Raw genomic sequence first — 17,719 nt, forward strand, 5'->3', positions numbered from 1 at the left:
TAGGGATGCAGCACAACTAGACAGCCCCAGTGTTTGTCCTGGTCTTTATATGCTTCTCTCGCTGACGCCCTCCCCCTGATCAGGCCTGGCCTCTACCATGCTATTGGGCATCACTGAATCAAGGCACCCTCCACATCTGCAAACAGTCAGACTCAACTTTTTACCTCTCTCTCTCTTTCTCTCTCACACACACACACAGACGCACACACACAAAGCGGCTGATCAAGAAGAAGGAAGAAGAAGTCTATTTACACTGATCTGTTATAAATGTGTGTTGACGACATGACTTGTTTGAACCATCTCTTTGATTCAAGAACACATGGATGACATCATGGCAAGGTATGGGCAAAGAAACAGAGAGCCATTGTAGCTATAGACAGCGGTTAACATTGGCTAGATGGGAAATTTTTATAGGCATTTGAGGTGCGTTGCCAAAATATATTCTTGTCGTAGTTGTCATAGTGATGCATTATCGTACAATGTATCATAGTTATACATTGTATAATAATGTATATAATAATGTATATAATAATTGTTTCCTCCATTGGGATTTACATTAAGTCAATCATGAATTTGCAACCACTTGAAAATGATCTTCGTTCCATAAACTCCCGTTTGAGAGGGTATACAGGGTTAAACCTATGGGTTGCCCATCCAAACTCCTCTGCCCCCACCTTTCATCCTGATAGATCAAATCCCATTTCCCAGAATTCCCCTTTGCCTCCTAACAACCTCCCTGAACCCCTCTTCTAAACCCCACCCAATGTTTGTGTAGGTCACTTGGTCACATTACCTCAGCACACAGGGCGATTTACAGTCACCACAGTATAATGTATGGCTGGTTTGGAGCAGATTTAAAGTCAAAGGAGACAGACGGACGTAGAGGACCAGGGTGAACTATGAGAAGGCAGAGGCCAGTCAAAGGAGACAGACGGACGTAGAGGACCAGGGTGAACTATGAGAAGGCAGAGGCCAGTCAAAGGAGACAGACAGACGTAGAGGACCAGGGTGAACTATGAGAAGGCAGAGGCCTGAGAAAGACTGGAAGTTGAGGGATAAATTCCTGCCCGAGGGAGCGAAGCTGAGGATGTTGCCCAGAGCAAACACTCCCAATGCCTGCTTGGCGTCTTCTTCACTTACTGTACTGTTTACAGAAAGCGGGAGAAGGGAGAGAATGATCTCACACACACACACACACACACGCACATACAAATGCAACACACACACGTGCACACACACGCGTGCACAGTCCTTCGCACTCACTTATCTTTCGCAAAACACACACGCTCAAGTAGACCAACGTGCGATGCTCCAAAAAAGAGAGAGTTGACAAGTTGACGGTTGCAGCGTGAAGCATAGATGGACGAGGATGTTTTTGTAGAGAGAGAGAGACAGTTTTATGAGAAAACTGTTACAAAAAACAAGTGGAACACTGAACCTGTGAGACAGAATTAATGGCAGTCCTGTTTTGACCAAACAAGCATGACTTTGCACCTCGTAAAAAATGAGAACAGTCAAAGAATAAGAACAAGCAAACAGAAAGTACTAAATGCATACAAACAGCTTAATGGGGAGAAAGACGTGAGTAAAAATGACATCATTTTGGGGGTGACTCCTATGCCAGGTGCTGTGCGTCTGAGCAAAGAGCACTCTCGTATAAATGTTTAAAGTGGAATTTTATGTTACCGGTTTGAAATATTCCTCATCTGTTCACAAAAACCAAGGACTTTTTCATCAGCTTCTAACAGAGAGACATTGTAATCATGTCCATCCAAATACTCAGAGAGCTATTCTTCAGCTCTTTGTAAGGCTCAACGTAAGTTTTCCATCTCAGTCCTAAACAAGAGGCGCTGGTCCATGGACCTGTGGACCCTTCCAGAAGGAGCCAACTTTTTGCTTCCTCTCCAGGTGGCCCACTGTTCACCTACAGTAAACATCTAAGCGCACATAAAACATTTTGTAAACAATATGACTATCATCGTCCTGGGAAACGTGTTCTTTTCGTCTCTGTATCATAACAAGGTGCTATCCAGAACTATGGCTATAAGTTGCTCAGTCAACTGTTACAGCAATGTCAACGTTAAAATACAATGTGGGACTTCTTTAGTCACCACCCCCACACCACATAGCTTAGTCTTCAGTAGTTGTAAAGGGAATAACAAACCCCACGGCTGACTCATCTGTGATAAAATGTACCTTTACCACCCACGTTCTACCTCTGAGTGTCTTTTGTCAACATCAGAGTAGCGTCAATCTTAAAAACACCACGCCACAACTACTGCATGCACCTTGTTGAAAACTGAACAACTCTGGTGTGTGGTCTTGGTTCTGAGATTCTTTAGAGAGAACGTACAGGTGAGGGGAGGAGGAGCGAGGTGGTTCAGACGGTGTTGGCTCGATGACTGAGAGGAAGTGGGAAAAGGGGTCGCAACGTGCGGACAGACATCTGGACAGCTGCTTCTGTGTGGTCAGAAAACACTGAGAATACTTTGCTCTTCTGAACTTACATATTCAAGTGTGGCTAAGATCCCCAAAGGTCTACAGGCCAAAGCAATCTTTATCCGCTGATTAATACAACCGTTCATATCATGTGCTCACACACAGAGAGATTCACATGCATTTAAACAGAGGAACACACACCATAATTTTAAAAATAAATAATTGCCGGCAACTTCAATGTCGCTAACAGCACCCCATGCCCTCTGGTTGGGTCTGACAGTCTGGGCCGCCTGTGCCCTCTACAGAAGACAGGCGGAGCTCCTCCTCTGAATACCAATAATTTGTCTCCGTAGAAACCTTGATCCTGGCGATGAACACCTGGGAACATAATGCGCCAGTGCGTCACATGATCCCAACCCGGGATCACATTCCGGGTTAGGGTTAGACAAAGCCAGGCTCTGAAATATGTTCGTGTTTGTTTCATTCTTTTCGGGCGACACACGCTGCTACCTCATGAGCTGCTCTGCTCGCACTGTTGGAGGTCCTAATATTAGTGCGCTGCCCTGTGTAGCGTGTCCAAAAGGACAGACCACACAGACCACTGAAAACACAAAGACCACCTGACTCCCAGACTCGGCTTGTCTGGGCAGGTGCAAGAGACAGGACGAACGAGGAACTGTACCAACAACAGACTGACGCCCCCTAACTGACACCAAATCAATGCATGTACTAGAGATGAACGGATCCCTTGACAAAATCGATAGAGACATGCTCTTCAAGGACACAGGGGTCTCAAGACTGACGAAAACAGAGATGAGAGACGGTCACATTTACAAACAGACCAGTCTGCCCAATCACCACGACAGCCGAAGAGAATGAGGGGAGTCTCGGCTGCTCTGATGATCTATTGTTTCCTGCCTCACAGGTCAGGCAAGCAGCAATGATAAGGTCCACTGACAGTAGCAATCAGCGTGCCAAGTACCGAAACTCTAAATCATTGGCATATGGAGACAGTTTATCTGGAAGGGGTTGGCGCCTTAACGATTAAGACCCTTTTGTCTGTGTGTGGATTCACTGTTCAGATGTGGCAGATGCTAATTGGATACACCACTGCTCTCAAAGGATGTCAGAGTATTGATGTGATTGAGGCTGTAATGCATGGGGATACTGTACAGTGAGAGTAGCCATGCTGGTAGCCTCACACTGGTAAACCGTATTGGTCTAGTTAATTTCCATGCACTGGGCAGCAAAACTCAACCAAAGTGTTGATCCGTTGTGCTTCGTTAGCTTTGAATTCGGTCATCATATTATAGTCGGTAATTTAAATGGAAACAAAACAGAAATTAAACGGAAACCAAACAGAAAAATACAGTTGACACTACGCTGCCTTTCCATCTACAATGGACCCTGTTAACCTGTTGACTCGAGAGTATGGAAGATTCCACTGTAAAGACATGTCCTTCCTTTTACATTACTTCTCTGTCTCTCCTCCCAATCCCCTGCTGACCGACTCAGACAGTGACAATATTGATGGTGGATTCTCGGTGTTGAAGGTTTGTTCAAGCGTCTACAGCCAGGGTTACCCAGCCCAAAGCAGACAGGCCCAGTCCCTGTCCAGCACAGACACATAAAAAACAGAGGCAGAGAGACACACATCATATCCTTCAGAATGTGCTTTTATGGGAGGGCCCGGCTTTCGCTGAATTTTACTCCAAATGTGAAGGCCCGTTGTCAGGAACGTTTAGGGCAGAGAGATCCTCTAGTTCAGATACTAGACAGTAAAAAAAAAACATATTTTTTAAATATATTTTTTGTTCATGCACAATGAGGGCAAATGTTGCCCTAGAAGAAGAGAAACACTGCAGTGTTCCTTTAAGTGTTGTTCGTTCTTTAGTGAGCCAAGTGCAACTCGTTACTTAGCTGAATCCTTTGGATCCTATCCCATTCTCTTTTACCTGCTTTTGCAGGCATCCTCTCAACGGCTGTCCTGTATCATCTTATTCCCCTTCCATCAATCGATTGTTTCCTCCTGCCTGTACAGCTCGACCTGTACTCTCTGCCACATCTGGGTTATAACAGCCACCCCATACAATGTTTGTAGTCACCGCTGTCCTAGAATTTCACATGAAGGTGTGGCTGTACAAAGCCTTTCTATATCCCCTCCAACTCAGTGATAGGAGGTGGCAAAACAGAAAAGGAAATCTCAGATTCGAGCAGATTTTGCACAGAAAAGATACACCAGGCTCTCCTTCGAATGATAAAACTACTTTCTGATCTTATTTTACGGCCCTAAACTTGATTTGGCACCACAGAAAGAAATTAATGGTTTTGTACAATCCAAGAGACTGATGCGGACTGATGTTTGAGTTCAGTTCAAGGTTGTATAAATAACAGACTCTCCATTTGACAGATTAGGCGTCCTAATCACATGCTCAGTCGGTATACTATGTTTTGAGCATGTGGTAATGTTTGGATATACAGTGTACCAAGTTACTGCGACAGGATAGGATTTCGCAATAACGGCCCCAACTCTAAGCGTGTCACTGAGAACTTGAAGCAGGCTGCCATGGCAACGTTAGGGGGAGGGAAGACTAATGTGATGGGGGGGGGGGGGGAATGGGTAATGTCAACGGATTAGGAGAAATGAAGCTCCGAAATGTCTACAAACTACCCTGAAGCAGGCCTTCCCAGTGGAGCATGACCTGCTTTGACCCAATCCAACCAGGCACACGCACTCACTAACTTCGTGTCGACGCCAACGTGGCACCTACAGCCATCTATCTGTCTCCGTCTTTGTCTTGGCATTGGGAAGACATGCAGTAGAAATGTGAGTGTGTAAGTGTGTGCACCGTGTATGTGCACTGAGCAGTGTTGAGTCTAGATGTCTCTGAACTTGGGCGCTGCATGCCAGGTTAACATAAACAGGTGGACGTGGTACGAGAGATCCGTTAAAGGATAGGAAATGGTGTTCATGAGTCAAACTGTCTAGTATGTGTAATGAGCTGGTGTGTGTGTGTGTATCTTTGTTAAATCTTGATGAGTATACACACATGTACAGTGAGAGATGGGCTGTGCCCATAATAACACCGGCCCAGACAGCCCGACTGCCTGCCCAGCTGAGTGACTAACCCCCGGCCCTGACACACTGACTTCACGGCCTGGCGATGGCTGATGTTTGCATTGGATCTGGAAGCTGCTCAGACACAGACAGTTCACGCTCAACAAATAGTGTGAAAATGCAGGATTCACATAAAAAAATTAATTTACAAAACAGTCCTAAACACACAGAACAGATATGTATTACAGTCAGTATGCCATGACATGACAGTTAACCATCATATGTTTGAAATAGGGTTTTGCTGTAAATTGTAATAAAACATGTTTTTTTTGTGTTACACAGCACTTTTCTAGCTGTTAATGCTAGCTTGTCTGACCTAATGAGAGACAAAAAAAGAAATACAGTGAGAGAGAGAGAGAGAGAGAGAGAGAGAGAGAGAGAGAGAGAGAGAGAGAGAGAGAGAGAGAGAGAGAGAGAGAGAGGTTTGTGTAGTGGGGCAGTCACACGGATTTGGACAGCACGTGTTATGGCGACATAGTAAGAGCTATTCCTGAACAGTAATACAGTCCAACTGGAATTAATTCAAGTCAGAGACATCAGTTATTTAAAAGGACAAGCAGTTCAGTAACTAGCAGATAAACTTATCAGCCATGAATATGTAAACAGAACTAGGAGTCATGTTTTACAGTGGCTTTGGCTTATACAAGCCTATGATTCAGAAAACTTTTTTTTTTTTTACTACTTGAGGTCACTTGGTTTTAGAAAGTTGTTTCATTTACAGCAACCATACTCAAAAGCTTTTCCTAAAATCACACAGGCCAAACTAAAACTGCAGAATGATCAACAAGTCCTCCACTTTCTCTGCTTTCCTCGAACACATTTCGCCTGCCTTTGCACTTGACCAAATATAAACTTCATGATTCTTGGCAGAGCGACAGACAGCAATGGGGAGGAGCCTTAGTGAAGTTCAGTTCAGGACAGACTGAAGGACAAACACACTGAAAGGTGGAGAAAGAGAAAGCAACGGGAAGAAAGGCCTAAAAAAAAAATCAACAAAGGTTATTACATATTAAAAACCTGCTTGAATCTAGGACGGTAAGTTTGCAATTTGATTATTTTGTACCATTTAATGAGAACTGAATTATTACCATGCCTTTTCTTGCATATCACCTTTAACAGACCTAGGCCTTCAACTCAGCCTCTTGTTTTTTTTTGCTTAAATTTCTTTTATTATAATGTATTCGACATGTTTTGAAAAAAAATTCAGTCTGAAAGGTTTGAATGAGATATGCACAGCCAGTTTTAAAATCGCAATGAGGTGACACGTCCTGTTATTTATGAAGATCCTGGTGTACGTGACGTTTATGGTTAAGCAGTGCCCGAGTGGACACCTTCGACATGCAGATAAGGAAGGGGCTTGCGATCATTGATCATTTAAGTTTCCTAGCTTTTGTGATATGGCAATAGGATATTAAATATGTTAGATATTGTATGTTAGAGTTTCAACTCATTTCAGCTTTGCAAGTGGGACCAAAAAATAAAAATAAATAAATGGCAACTGAGCATATCTCTTTCTCACACTCTTTCTCAATGGAACACACGCCAAACTAACACGCTTCATCTTTCGTGTACTCTTTTTCAAGATATGGCTCTGTCTCCTACCGCAATGGTGGCCCGACGGGTGATGGCAGCCGCATCCCAGGGAGGGCACGAGCAAGCAGGTGGGTCTGTCTTCCTCAATCCCAGTCATATAAAACGTATCTCTGTCGCTAGATATGGGTGAGTTTGATCGTTGTGATCTGATCAAGTGTCACATCTCGCAGCAAAGACCTGGAAGATCCTGAGCTTTGTGTTGGCCTTGCCTGGTGTGGGTGTCTGCATGGCCAACGTCTATATGAAGACACAGGGACACACCCACGAGAATCCTGAGTTTGTCCCTTACCCACACCTTCGCATCCGCACCAAGGTGAGACACGCCACAAAGGGTCATATTCCACGACTAGAGATTAACTGCATCTGTTTAACATTCATCGACTGTACATTTTACAGTTCAGTGTCAAATGACTTTGTTGGTTAAACTATCTTGGAAATGTTGACTCCATTTATTTGTCTATTCTCCATCAGGCATGGCCCTGGGGTGATGGAAACCACTCTCTATTCCACAACCCTCACACAAATGCTCTTCCTACTGGTTTTGAGGGGTCTGACCACTGAAAGGACCTATACCGGACTGTGTTCCCTGTATTGTTTTGCAGCATGCCTTGCTTGATAACACTGAGCCTGGGGCCAATAATAACCTACAGTGTGGTGTTCCCTGTCTGATGTAATAAAATTGAGTTTATCCTACTTACTACTTGATGCTATGAGTGCCATTTCCTTTATTCATGTCTTATTACCTGAAACCAATGACCACTGTGTTGGTAAAATATCCTGCTACAGAAGAAAAAAAGAAGGTAAACACACTTAAAATTGACTGGGTCTAGATTTGGATCAGCACCTCAGAAGTAAGTAACTAAATGTGGCATAAACTAGCTTTCATAGTAGCAGAAAATGTAGCCGAAATTCAGATGGTGTTCAGATATAGTATCAATGACAGACGTATTATGGTAATGCAACTGCATTAATGTTACCAAAAATTTATTTCGGTGTGTGAATCCACATTAGGGTGAAATCTATATCTCTGAATCAGCTAGCAGCTTTTAGAACCCTTTATTTACAGCATTCACCAAATGGCACTCAGTCCATCCCTGATTGTTTCAGTCATCCAAGCTTGTTATTCGTCTTCTTAACTACTTCCTGATGTATTTACATTTCAAATTATAAAGAAAAATAACAACGGAAAACATTTTCTAAATTAAATGTCATTAGCATATTACATGAAAATACTCTCAATAAATTATAATATAGCAATTTATAACCATTTGTTAAATTTTACATTGTGCGCTCACTGGGCAACTATCATTTTACATGGCAGCTAGATCCTTTGAAATCTATACGTAAATGCTGGATTCTAACGGCCAATTCATTTGTAAACATCAATGCTATCAATGCAAAATTGCTTGACTGAAAGAAAAAAAAAAAAACGCCAATTTAACGCTTGCGACATGTGTTTCTCTTTCAGTCACGTCACACCATCTCTTTCAGCCTCTCCATCCTAAACAAGCTCCCCCGCCCCCTCCCCCCCTTTCCCCACTGCGTCCGTTAACAAACTCCAGGGCCTCCTCCCTCTCAGCTCAGTGCCGTTGTGGCCAGGCTTACTATGTCCTGTTTCAGACGGTCTGTACAATAGGCCTCTCTGGCTAGTCTGCAGAGGCAGTCTCCAGCCCAGGAGGAGGGGAAGGGCTGCAGGGACCCCTGGGACCCCAGCAGCACAGACAGACAGGCCTTGCCCAGCCTGGGGTAACTGTAGACCTGGGAGAAACAGTATATCTGAGGAAGGAGGGCTCCCAGGACACCGCGCCTATGGACGGCTTTAGAACAAGAAGACTCCCATGTTGAATTTGTGTCACGTTGCAGATGTCCTTCAGAGGGCGTTGATGTGAGCTTCGATCCTGTAGGGGGCGATGTTTTGCCAATTATTGACCTGGGGTTTGATCTTGGGGTTTGGTTGACCATCGAGGAGATTGTCTCTATGTCTGAGATTATATTTGATATAACTTTGGCTTTTGGTCTTCGTACAGAGGCAGGCTTCAGTTCGCCCTCTGCCTGTGAAGGAAAACAGAATCCAGAGACATGTAGCTTATCCACTTGCCCGACTGTCCACGGTTTGGTCTGGGACTTGGCGTGGACTTCAGAACCACTCAGATCCAGCCCAGATGTGCGTTCTGCCAGGCACTTATCAGCGGACTCCCCCTCTGGTCCATTTTGATCCATATTAGAAGAGGCTTTCTTTCCAGCCTCTTCAGAGAGATCAGGTGCAGTGCGACCAGAAGACAGGAGCACGGCGACACACATATCCTCCACCTCCCTCTGCAGTTCAGTCACTAAAAAACGGCACGCTCCAATCATCACCTCCGCCAAAGGCGTCTTCTGAAAACCCAGGTCCTCAACCGAGTTCCCCTCTGACCCCCGTCTCCACATATCTATCCCCTCACTGGCCAAGGATCCCAAAACCCTGCAGTGTCCCCTCCCGGCCTTCCCCTCCGCGTTCTCCGCGGCAGCGTTCAGACGGCAGCCGTGCAGGTAGTGAAGCACCGGCAGCAGCATTCCTCTGCTGACGTCCTTGATAGGAATGGCCTCCGCGGAGCCGCCGGCTGCTTCCCCAAAGCCCCCCCTCAGCAGAGCCCTGAAGTACTCGGACCCAACGTCAGCTCCCTCGGCTCCGGACACGACCTCGCGATTGGCTGAGACCCGGGTCCCGTCGTCGAGCAGGAAGAGAAGGTCGCAGGTGTGGTCTTCATAAGGGCACGGGGTGGCTAACCGGGGCTTTTTCAAAGGAGGGGGTGAATTTTCGACGGTTTCGTAGACTGATGGGGTCTTGGTCGTTTGTTGGTGTGTTGTGGTTTGGGGCCGCTGTGGTTTGGGGCAAATTATAAGGCTGGAGAGACAACCAGTCAGCAAGGAAAAGTAGAGGGAGTTGAGCTTGGAGGCGGAGAACTCTTGAGGTGGATTGAGCCAATCTAAAAGAAATCTTCTACACTCATTGGTTTGGCTGTGCCCCTCTGCACCACTGTCCTCTGAGCACCCCATGGGTTCCAGAGCCAGAATAAGACCACCGTTGTCCAGCAATAGCTTCTTCAACAGGACCTTGTTACTGAAGAGGAACAAAACGTTATTGTTTTATACCCGATTGAAATAATTGTGTTTCAGAGCATTACAGTGGATCCGGAGTAGGTATGAAACTTTACTCTCTGACTCACCTGTTTATAAGAGGCAGAGACAGAGCACAGTTCAGCTTGTCTGACTCGGAGCCAGAAAACATCACATGGGAGAGGACTCCAGACCCAAACCCAGACTCACACTGAACACGAATATTACTGAGCAGAGTCAGACCTGTAGAAAGACATAATTGTACACTCTAAATCCAACCACTCAACAACAAAAAACATCACAACAATGGCAACATACAAAAATGAAACTTACCAAGCTGTTTAACCTTTGCTTTTACTCTGTCTGTCTGCCTCTCGTCTTTGTCTTCCTCTCTCTCCATGCCTCTTTGGCAGAGATAGTGGCGAATCAGAGCCACTGACCCAGTCCTGACCAGCGCCTGCAGGCAGTTTGGGTTGCAGCTCAGTCTGCACAGCAAGCGGAAGCACCTGCCACTGGGGTCCCGATGTTGGCTGAGGTAAAATAGCAGGCCAGAGATAATGCCCGAGTTGACCAGAGCGGAGCTGGGGTCTGTGGCGTGGGAGAAGCGTGAGAGCAGAAGCAGGATGGGGGACTCGGGGGCCCAGGGTTCAGGGTGGTAGGGGTGGTGGAATGCCAGCGTGCGTGGTACCGAGGGAGGGGCGTCAAGAGGAACCACATTTGAGCAAACAGCTGTTTGAACACGAGGCCTCTTCCTCGGAGGAGAGGAGAACTTGGATGGGGAGAGAAGGGTGTGAGGTGTCTTACTAGGGGAGGAGAGAGAGACAGAAGAGGGCTGGTGATTGGGGACAGAGAGAGCTGCATCTTTATAAGGAGATTGCTGGTGGAGCGGAGCCACAGAGTTGACCGAGGTAGAGGAAGTGACTTTAAACAGGGTAGCAGCTCTAGGGGAGGTAGATGGAAGAGACAGGGAAGGCGAGGAGCACTTAGAAGAGGAAGGACCATCAGAGGAAGGGCTTGGGGAAGACGAGGAAGGGGTATGAAGGCTTCCCCAGTCCCCTTCCACACACCCAGCAGACTCGGGAAGATCCCCCTCGGATGAGATCAGACCCTCAGTCACCAGCCAAGACCTGGGTAAACAACAATTTGAAAAGTTTAGCTTTGGATAGTGGTAAACTAAACAAAACACATTTCCACAAAAATGTAAGACCTTTGACTCAAAATGATAATACACACTTATAGTATATTCAACTGTACCTCAGACTTAGAAAGCTGGATGAACCAAGACCCTGATCCTTCCCCGGTTCCTCTTTCCTGTTTTCTTCTGCTGGGAAGTCAAATGAATCGAAACAAGATGAAGACAGAAGCTCTGATACAGACATAGTGGAAGTCAGGCTCACATCCATCTTTCCCGCAGAAAACTCTTCCCCTTTAGCCAACTCTACTAGTCGGGCCACAAGCAAAGGAACCAGTCCCAGTTCCTGCAACTGTTCAAGTGCAGATTCATCATAGACAAAGTCCACAAGCGCCGAAATAGCCAATCGTGAAAGAGGGTGACTCCGGTGGGCATCCAAGAAGCCAATCAGCACCTCCAAACCACCACTTTCTTTCACCTTGGCACGGTTCACTGCCTCTTTGCAGCACAGACAGAGGGCTTTCAAGAAAACTCCAGATCTCAAGGCATCCTTTTTCACCTCCTCCGTAAACTTCTGGATGGCCCCGAGAGACCCTACTAGGGGACGTAGGCATCCTTGAGAACACAAGTTGGCCAGGGTTTTCAAAGCAAACTCCTCAAAATGTTTCCCAGCCTCACCCGACGCCATGACTCCGAGTTGAGCAAGGACCCCAGAACGTGAGACTTCCCTGGCACACTCCATCCCACAGCCCCTCGTTAGCTCGTGGAGGGCTCGGAGGACTGCCCGCCTCAGCCCAAGGGGGTATTCTGGAGCAATGAGCGGGGCAAGAGCAGACAAGGTGCCCTGGGTGAGCAGCAAGAGGCGGTTAGCGGGCGTGTCAGATAGATATAGAAGCGTGCGGGCTGCAGATTGGGCGCACTCCATTTTGGGGCAAGGGGCTTTGGTTGGATCAGCTGAGGGAGAGGAAGGGGCAGATGAGAGGGACAAGCAGAGGAGAAGGAGAGGAACGCCACCTGGGTAAGAGAAAATATAATTGATTAAAAATAAAAACTCATCCGGAGTGTTCCTCTTGATAGTATCATCAGTACAATAACATCAACTGTCAAATGTGGCGCACAGGCCTCCAAATATAAACACCATGCGATAATGTAGGAAGACGGACAGTTTTCATGAGACTTGCCTTCAGAATGGATGAGGGTTGAGCTTTCTGGATCCATGGCCAGGTTCCCCAAAGCTCTGGCCGCCCTGTTCTGGACCGTCACCACAGCAACATTTCTCTTCAATATATCCACTACGAAAAACAGAGTACAGTTTCAGCAATGAACGACATATCACCAGTAGTCAAAATGAATGTGATTATGTATTATAAATCACCTGTCACTTACCAACAACTGATATTCCACCTAGCTTCCGTACCTGCAGAGGTGGAAAAGGGGGAAGGGATAAGATATCCAATTAAATCATTTAAATGTTCATTTCATAGTCATTTCTTGTTGAGTTCTTTCATATTCAAAGCTTACGTATAGATCTTTCATCTTTAAAGCTTACCACAAAGCGAGTCTCCCTCTCGGTGCAACAGTTGGCCAGGATACTGAGGGCCAAGTCCAGGGTTTTCCTCGAACATTTAGGATCCTTGATCAAGTTTAGAAGGGGCTTGAGTCCACCTTTAAGTCTAAATCTGGTGATCCCCCTGCCACTCCCTTTGATGTGCTGTGTGCGGATGGCCACCAGCGATCGCCACTGCCTGGCTTTGGTCTTGGTGTCTGTCTCTCTGCCACCACCTGTGTCTTGCTCCGTCATGACTTTTGTTTGGTCCTCAGTTGCTGGTCCAGGTTTTGAGAGTTGAGATAGGCACCATGTAAGTGACGATTCAGGCAAAGATGAAGATGCTTCTTTCAAGGTGCTTTTGTCAGTTGCTTCCATTGTTGTGATGATGGCACAATGGCTTGAACCCCTAACTCAAATCACTTCAGTTCAGAGACTTGGGATTTCATAGAGAATGAGAGGGGGTGTTGATTACAAAATTTGAATTGTTTTTAAAGTTCCCTTTGATCAAATCATAAGGAATTAAATATGAAAAATATTTAAACATCAACCATAATCTATCTAAGATTTTAGTAAGTCCAATAAAAAGGTAATCAAAATAAAACTACAAATACCGTCATGTCAAGTGGGAAAGAATTACAAACTGACAACCCCGCAGCAATGCTGCTGGGAATTGGAGTTTGTGTGGCTTTGGTCCACTCCCTAAAAAACAGGCCTACATATGTGAGAAGGCCAACCAAACGATATAGTTATTTAAGGTGGGAATGCAATAGGCCTAACTTTATTCTAAATATTTTGAGTTTTCGTCTCAAGAATAACTACCCTTACTACTGCATTCTTCCTCTCACCCGCATTAATTTAATCAAACAAAAAACAATCGTCTCGGTTAGCCACTAACGCCATCTTTAGCCGAGCAACAAACGGGGAGGCGGTCACGAAAAAGGGGAGGGAGGTAAGGGGTGATACGTGTGCTTATTTAACCATGGGTCCTGTAGTAAATATCGTGTGATCACTTTATCTATATGCCTTTTCGGAGCTGGATTCTTGCCGTTAATGTTCTCTCTCTATCTATTTAAAACACGACCAGTAACTCTGTGACATCAGTCAAATTTAAAACATAACCTTTACCATGTGTAAAGTTAAATGTGTTCTCTACAGAACTACATGTCCCGTATACTGATAGCACGTTTTCTAATTTTGAGGGGTAGTTCTCAAGGTCCAGGGATTGTAGTTCACAAAACCAATCTGCCCAGCGTTTATCAATGCTCTCTGAACTACATTTCCCAAATTAGTATAGGATCGAACGATTGCATTAGCGTCGTCAGTGGAAATGAAGTGAAGGTTGTTATACTCATCGTTTTTGTTGATGCGGAAAATTCATCGGTGCCACACGGAGTTGTTAAAGTCTACGATAGAATCGGTTGATGAATACTTACATTAACAACAGCATTGTTGTTGTCGCAGGGTAATACAATGGAGGTTATGGAGGGCGAAACAATTGTAACAGAGAATGTTGAAGTAGAAGAAAATCCAACTGTGTCCAGTGTGGATTCTGAAAAACCAAATGCAGGTCAGTGCTTCGTCCAACTCTTTTAGTCTGTACAGCGCTCATCAACAGAACATGCGAGGAAGGTTCACATTTCTCATAAATTTGGAGGAAACTATATGTATTCTCTGTAATAACTTAAGGTGTAATTGTTTAGAACTTTTTACAAGCAACATGCAAGAGGGCTATGTAAAAAGAAAAAAAAAACTTTTCATTCATTTAAAAAAAACTAAGTCAGACACTGTCAAACCTCAGACCTATGTTCATGTTTTTCCATTGTCACTGTTCTCAGAATTTGTTTGGACTTTGCAAGCTACATGGCAACTTGCCCACACCCGCCTGGAGATGGACCAGGCTTTCGACCAGCCAGTGTGCAAGAAAAAGAAACTCTGGGAGACTGTAGCAGAGAGGGTGACCATCAAGCTGCGGGCCGCGGGGAACCCTGACGTCACGGTCAAGGCTTATGAGTGTGACCTCAAGTGGAGGAACATGCTAGCAACGTACAGGAAGAACGCGGAGAGGGCCAAGCGACTGGGTGTAGGGAGCGTTCACTGGGAGTTCTTTAAAGCCATGCATGAAGTCCTTGGGAAGAGTCGTGAGGAAATCGAAGCTCAGCGCAGGGCCAAACTATGCGGAACAAAGTTGGGCAAAGCTATCGCCAACAAGAGGTTCACTCCCATCCTCCCTACCCCTACCCTCACAACTGCACCCTGCCTGACCAGGCCTCCACAGGATGTGCTTCAGTTGTACATGGAGCTACAGGAGAGGAAAATGAACATGTGGGCCCAGCAGAAGGCTTTGGAAGAGAGGAAAATAGAGGCAATAAACAACTTAGCTCGTGCCATCTCAAGTTTGTCTCAAAACAACACTACTCCACTGACAAAAGAGTAACAGCAATATCCAGACCTGGATAACCAATGACTTGATAGTAAAATGACTTGTGACCACATGGGAAGGACTAGAAAAAGATGACTTTGATTTGTAACGATTGACTGGATCTTGTCACTCAGATGACGAGAGAGAACTTGAGTGATCTTACTTTATTGTAAGACTTAAATGTGTTTCATGTACAGATAATAAAGAAATACACAAATATTTCCTAACGTGATCAAAAAATTGTAAATTGCTTTTAATAAAAGAACTATAACAGACGAGATGGGTCATAAAAAATAAAATCACACATTGCTGAAATCCAAAGCTTGATAGAGTAAATCTGCAACAGCTGTTCTTCTCTCCACGCCTTCAATATCAGTTTCTCCCTCTGCCTCCTGCACACTCACTTCCTCGTCAATCTCCCCTCTGACCTCTTGCCCCATGTCAAGGAAAACATTGTGCAGTATGCAGGCAGTCAGGACAACTGCTTTGGCCCTCTCAAAGTTACCCATGTCCAGATACCGTAGCCTTTGAAACCTAGTTTTCAGGTCAGCTATGGCCTGGTCGAAGGCACAAAAATGAACCCCCAACGTCCTGTTGTAGAGATTTTCTCTAGGACCATGAGTGATTGTGAACGGGGTCAGAATCTGTGTACAGACAGGATATCCTACTCGAGCAACGAGGCAAGATCCAGGAGGCATCATTTCAGGGTGCTGTTTGAGTTTGTCTTTAAGAGAGCTGCCTCTGGTGGTGTCTGAACCCTTCCTGATCCTGCAGTGTATGAATCTGCCTCTGAAGTCACACACCAGCTCCAGGTTGAGCCAGGAGTCAGGATGAACCTCTTTTTTCATCTTTTTAACCTCTGGCACCACACTGTCAAAATCTTGTTTCCCAATGGGTAGGCGGATAGGGATGCGGGTGTTGCCCAGGACTCCCAGGACCGTGGGGATATCCTGCTCCTCCGGTCGAACAGCTTTCCCCAGCAGGCTGGACAGTGGCAGGAGACTTCCTCTTTCAGTAGAGCCTGCTAAAAAAATACAAATAGATGTGTACATTTGTTGTAGCCTACATTTAGGCACGTTCTACTGTCAAACTACATGGGATGGATTGGCCAATCGGACAAAAACATTGAGATATTTCAATGAGTAAGAACAACGTTGAACATTATTTTAAATTCATCAGCTCAGTAAACCTATACCTACCAACAGGCCATTTGATGAGTTGGTCTTCTAGCATGTTGACACGCTCACAGAAAGAGAAGAAGATCCTATGGATGTTTCCCTTCTCTAGACGGAAACTGCTAGATACAGAGCGGTAGCTGATGCGCTTAGACAAGAGAGTGAGTGACAGGACAACCGTGTGGGATAAGGAGAGACGAGCCCTCCCTGACAAACGGCTCCTGCTGTAACTTGAATTTGAATTCTGCAGGAGGTCTGTAATACACTAAAAGATCACACACTCAAAAACAGCACAACATTGCATCTTGTCAAATTAACGCAGATGAATTTGTGGGTAAAAAAATATATGTAGATGTACATTTTAGGGTTCAAATATAGTAGATGCTTACCTTCACTGCAATATTGTCCACAGAGTCACTCGACTGTTGTGTCTCGGACCCCTCTTGTTGTTCAGGCGGAAATGTACTCAAATCTGTTGATAGGACCGTTTCGGCATGCACTTGAGGTTCTACCTGCTGTAGGCACAGAGGGGCAGGTTGGACCCGAACCTTGGATAAAAGTTCTGTTTCCAGGATTTTCTCAACTGCCTGGTCCAAGCTCTGTTCAAGTTCACCTTGGGAAAGAGGTTCCCATTCTCTCTGCATCATCTCCAGCACTGCTCTGCCAGCAGACTCCACGTACCCGCTATACATTACGTGCTGCTGGTTACAATCAATGTATGGAAACTAATCGGACCTTAAAGAACTAGGTAGGTACCAGCTACCGTTAGATTTACTTATTTTCTCATTTTAACGTTTCAACGTAGCTAGCTCGGTGCTACAGTCCAAGTTGACAGGTCAGGTACCACGAAAAAATTAGCCTGCTAAGCACTACGTTGACATTGCTACTGGTACTAGCCTAGTTAGCTATCCATCTAACGCTAGCCAAGTTGTCCAGGTAACAGTCAGTGATGTTCACCCAAAGTCAACAAACTCTTGAGAAATCCACAAAATTAGATGAAAAGTATGTATAGGCTAGAAAGCTACCGAGCTACCTTGCAAGCAAAAATGTGAAAGCATGTTTAACTTTCGCACACTGCGACTGCGCGCTTTGTATTCGTCGGCAGGACGCAACCGCACTGAAAGCCACCGGGACCAAGCGCGGGACGGGGGGACCCTCTAAGTCGCTACACCCTCGCTCTGGAACGCCCTCCCCAACC

At 45.5% G+C, this 17,719-nt stretch overlaps 4 protein-coding genes across 8 annotated transcripts; 2 read left to right on the forward strand and 2 right to left on the reverse strand.

Annotated features, from left to right (window-relative positions):
• Positions 1–6,433: 6,433 nt before the first annotated feature.
• On the forward strand, positions 6,434–7,855 carry cox6a2 (cytochrome c oxidase subunit 6A2). The gene is made up of 4 exons (XM_084676564.1): positions 6,434–6,592; positions 7,141–7,218; positions 7,321–7,463; positions 7,622–7,855. The coding sequence occupies exons 2-4, from the start codon at positions 7,143–7,145 to the stop codon at positions 7,709–7,711; spliced, it is 309 nt and encodes a 102-aa protein (XP_084532690.1). The 5' UTR covers positions 6,434–6,592; positions 7,141–7,142; the 3' UTR covers positions 7,712–7,855.
• A 262-nt stretch (positions 7,856–8,117) lies between these two features.
• Positions 8,118–13,853, reverse strand: armc5 (armadillo repeat containing 5). 2 transcript variants are annotated; one of them, XM_084676547.1, is made up of 8 exons: positions 13,539–13,853; positions 12,928–13,360; positions 12,765–12,795; positions 12,560–12,670; positions 11,501–12,392; positions 10,580–11,373; positions 10,357–10,489; positions 8,118–10,250 (listed from the first exon to the last, which is right to left on the reverse strand). In XM_084676547.1, the coding sequence occupies exons 2-8, from the start codon at positions 13,300–13,302 to the stop codon at positions 8,726–8,728; spliced, it is 3,861 nt and encodes a 1,286-aa protein (XP_084532673.1). In that variant the 5' UTR covers positions 13,303–13,360; positions 13,539–13,853; the 3' UTR covers positions 8,118–8,725. The 2 variants fall into 2 exon arrangements, with proteins under 2 accessions (XP_084532673.1, XP_084532672.1); XM_084676546.1 differs by having other exon boundaries at positions 12,928–13,853.
• On the forward strand, positions 13,596–15,621 carry LOC146252967 (uncharacterized). Of its 3 annotated transcripts, none has more exons than XM_084676561.1 (3): positions 13,596–13,682; positions 14,389–14,494; positions 14,763–15,621. In XM_084676561.1, the coding sequence occupies exons 2-3, from the start codon at positions 14,398–14,400 to the stop codon at positions 15,359–15,361; spliced, it is 696 nt and encodes a 231-aa protein (XP_084532687.1). In that variant the 5' UTR covers positions 13,596–13,682; positions 14,389–14,397; the 3' UTR covers positions 15,362–15,621. The 3 variants fall into 3 exon arrangements, with proteins under 3 accessions (XP_084532687.1, XP_084532685.1, XP_084532686.1); XM_084676559.1 differs by lacking the exon at positions 13,596–13,682 and adding an exon at positions 14,063–14,265; XM_084676560.1 differs by lacking the exon at positions 13,596–13,682 and having other exon boundaries at positions 14,272–14,494.
• Positions 15,576–17,647, reverse strand: LOC146252968 (uncharacterized). 2 transcript variants are annotated; one of them, XM_084676558.1, is made up of 3 exons: positions 16,911–17,647; positions 16,546–16,786; positions 15,576–16,367 (listed from the first exon to the last, which is right to left on the reverse strand). In XM_084676558.1, exons 1-3 carry the CDS (start codon positions 17,211–17,213, stop codon positions 15,646–15,648), a joined length of 1,266 nt encoding a protein of 421 aa, XP_084532684.1. In that variant the 5' UTR covers positions 17,214–17,647; the 3' UTR covers positions 15,576–15,645. The 2 variants fall into 2 exon arrangements, with proteins under 2 accessions (XP_084532684.1, XP_084532683.1); XM_084676557.1 differs by having other exon boundaries at positions 15,576–16,370; positions 16,911–17,644.
• Between the last annotated feature and the right edge of the window lie 72 nt (positions 17,648–17,719).

This window comes from Hypomesus nipponensis, chromosome 17 (genome assembly GCF_054491055.1).
Source record: "Hypomesus nipponensis isolate SF chromosome 17, ASM5449105v1, whole genome shotgun sequence".
NCBI classification, from domain to species: domain Eukaryota; kingdom Metazoa; phylum Chordata; class Actinopteri; order Osmeriformes; family Osmeridae; genus Hypomesus; species Hypomesus nipponensis.

Bases quoted from the DNA above. Each gene is read 5' to 3' on its own strand.
- cox6a2 (XM_084676564.1), top strand. From the start codon at position 7,143: ATGGCTCTGTCTCCTACCGCAATGGTGGCCCGACGGGTGATGGCAGCC. The intron at 7,219-7,320 runs GTGGGTCTGTCT...CACATCTCGCAG, and splicing joins GGGAGGGCACGAGCAAGCAG to CAAAGACCTGGAAGATCCTG. The intron at 7,464-7,621 runs GTGAGACACGCC...ATTCTCCATCAG, and splicing joins ACCTTCGCATCCGCACCAAG to GCATGGCCCTGGGGTGATGG.
- armc5 (XM_084676547.1), bottom strand. From the start codon at position 13,302: ATGGAAGCAACTGACAAAAGCACCTTGAAAGAAGCATCTTCATCTTTG. The intron at 12,671-12,764 runs GTAAGTGACAGG...TGTTTTTCGTAG, and splicing joins AGGTGGAATATCAGTTGTTG to TGGATATATTGAAGAGAAAT. The intron at 10,251-10,356 runs GTGAGTCAGAGA...GTTCCTCTTCAG, and splicing joins TCTCTGCCTCTTATAAACAG to TAACAAGGTCCTGTTGAAGA.
- LOC146252967 (XM_084676559.1), top strand. From the start codon at position 14,068: ATGTGTTCTCTACAGAACTACATGTCCCGTATACTGATAGCACGTTTT. The intron at 14,266-14,388 runs GTTGTTATACTC...TTGTTGTCGCAG, and splicing joins TCAGTGGAAATGAAGTGAAG to GGTAATACAATGGAGGTTAT. The intron at 14,495-14,762 runs GTCAGTGCTTCG...CACTGTTCTCAG, and splicing joins TTCTGAAAAACCAAATGCAG to AATTTGTTTGGACTTTGCAA.
- LOC146252968 (XM_084676557.1), bottom strand. From the start codon at position 17,213: ATGTATAGCGGGTACGTGGAGTCTGCTGGCAGAGCAGTGCTGGAGATG. The intron at 16,787-16,910 runs GTAAGCATCTAC...GTGATCTTTTAG, and splicing joins TGGACAATATTGCAGTGAAG to TGTATTACAGACCTCCTGCA. The intron at 16,371-16,545 runs GTAGGTATAGGT...GTATTTTTTTAG, and splicing joins ACTCATCAAATGGCCTGTTG to CAGGCTCTACTGAAAGAGGA.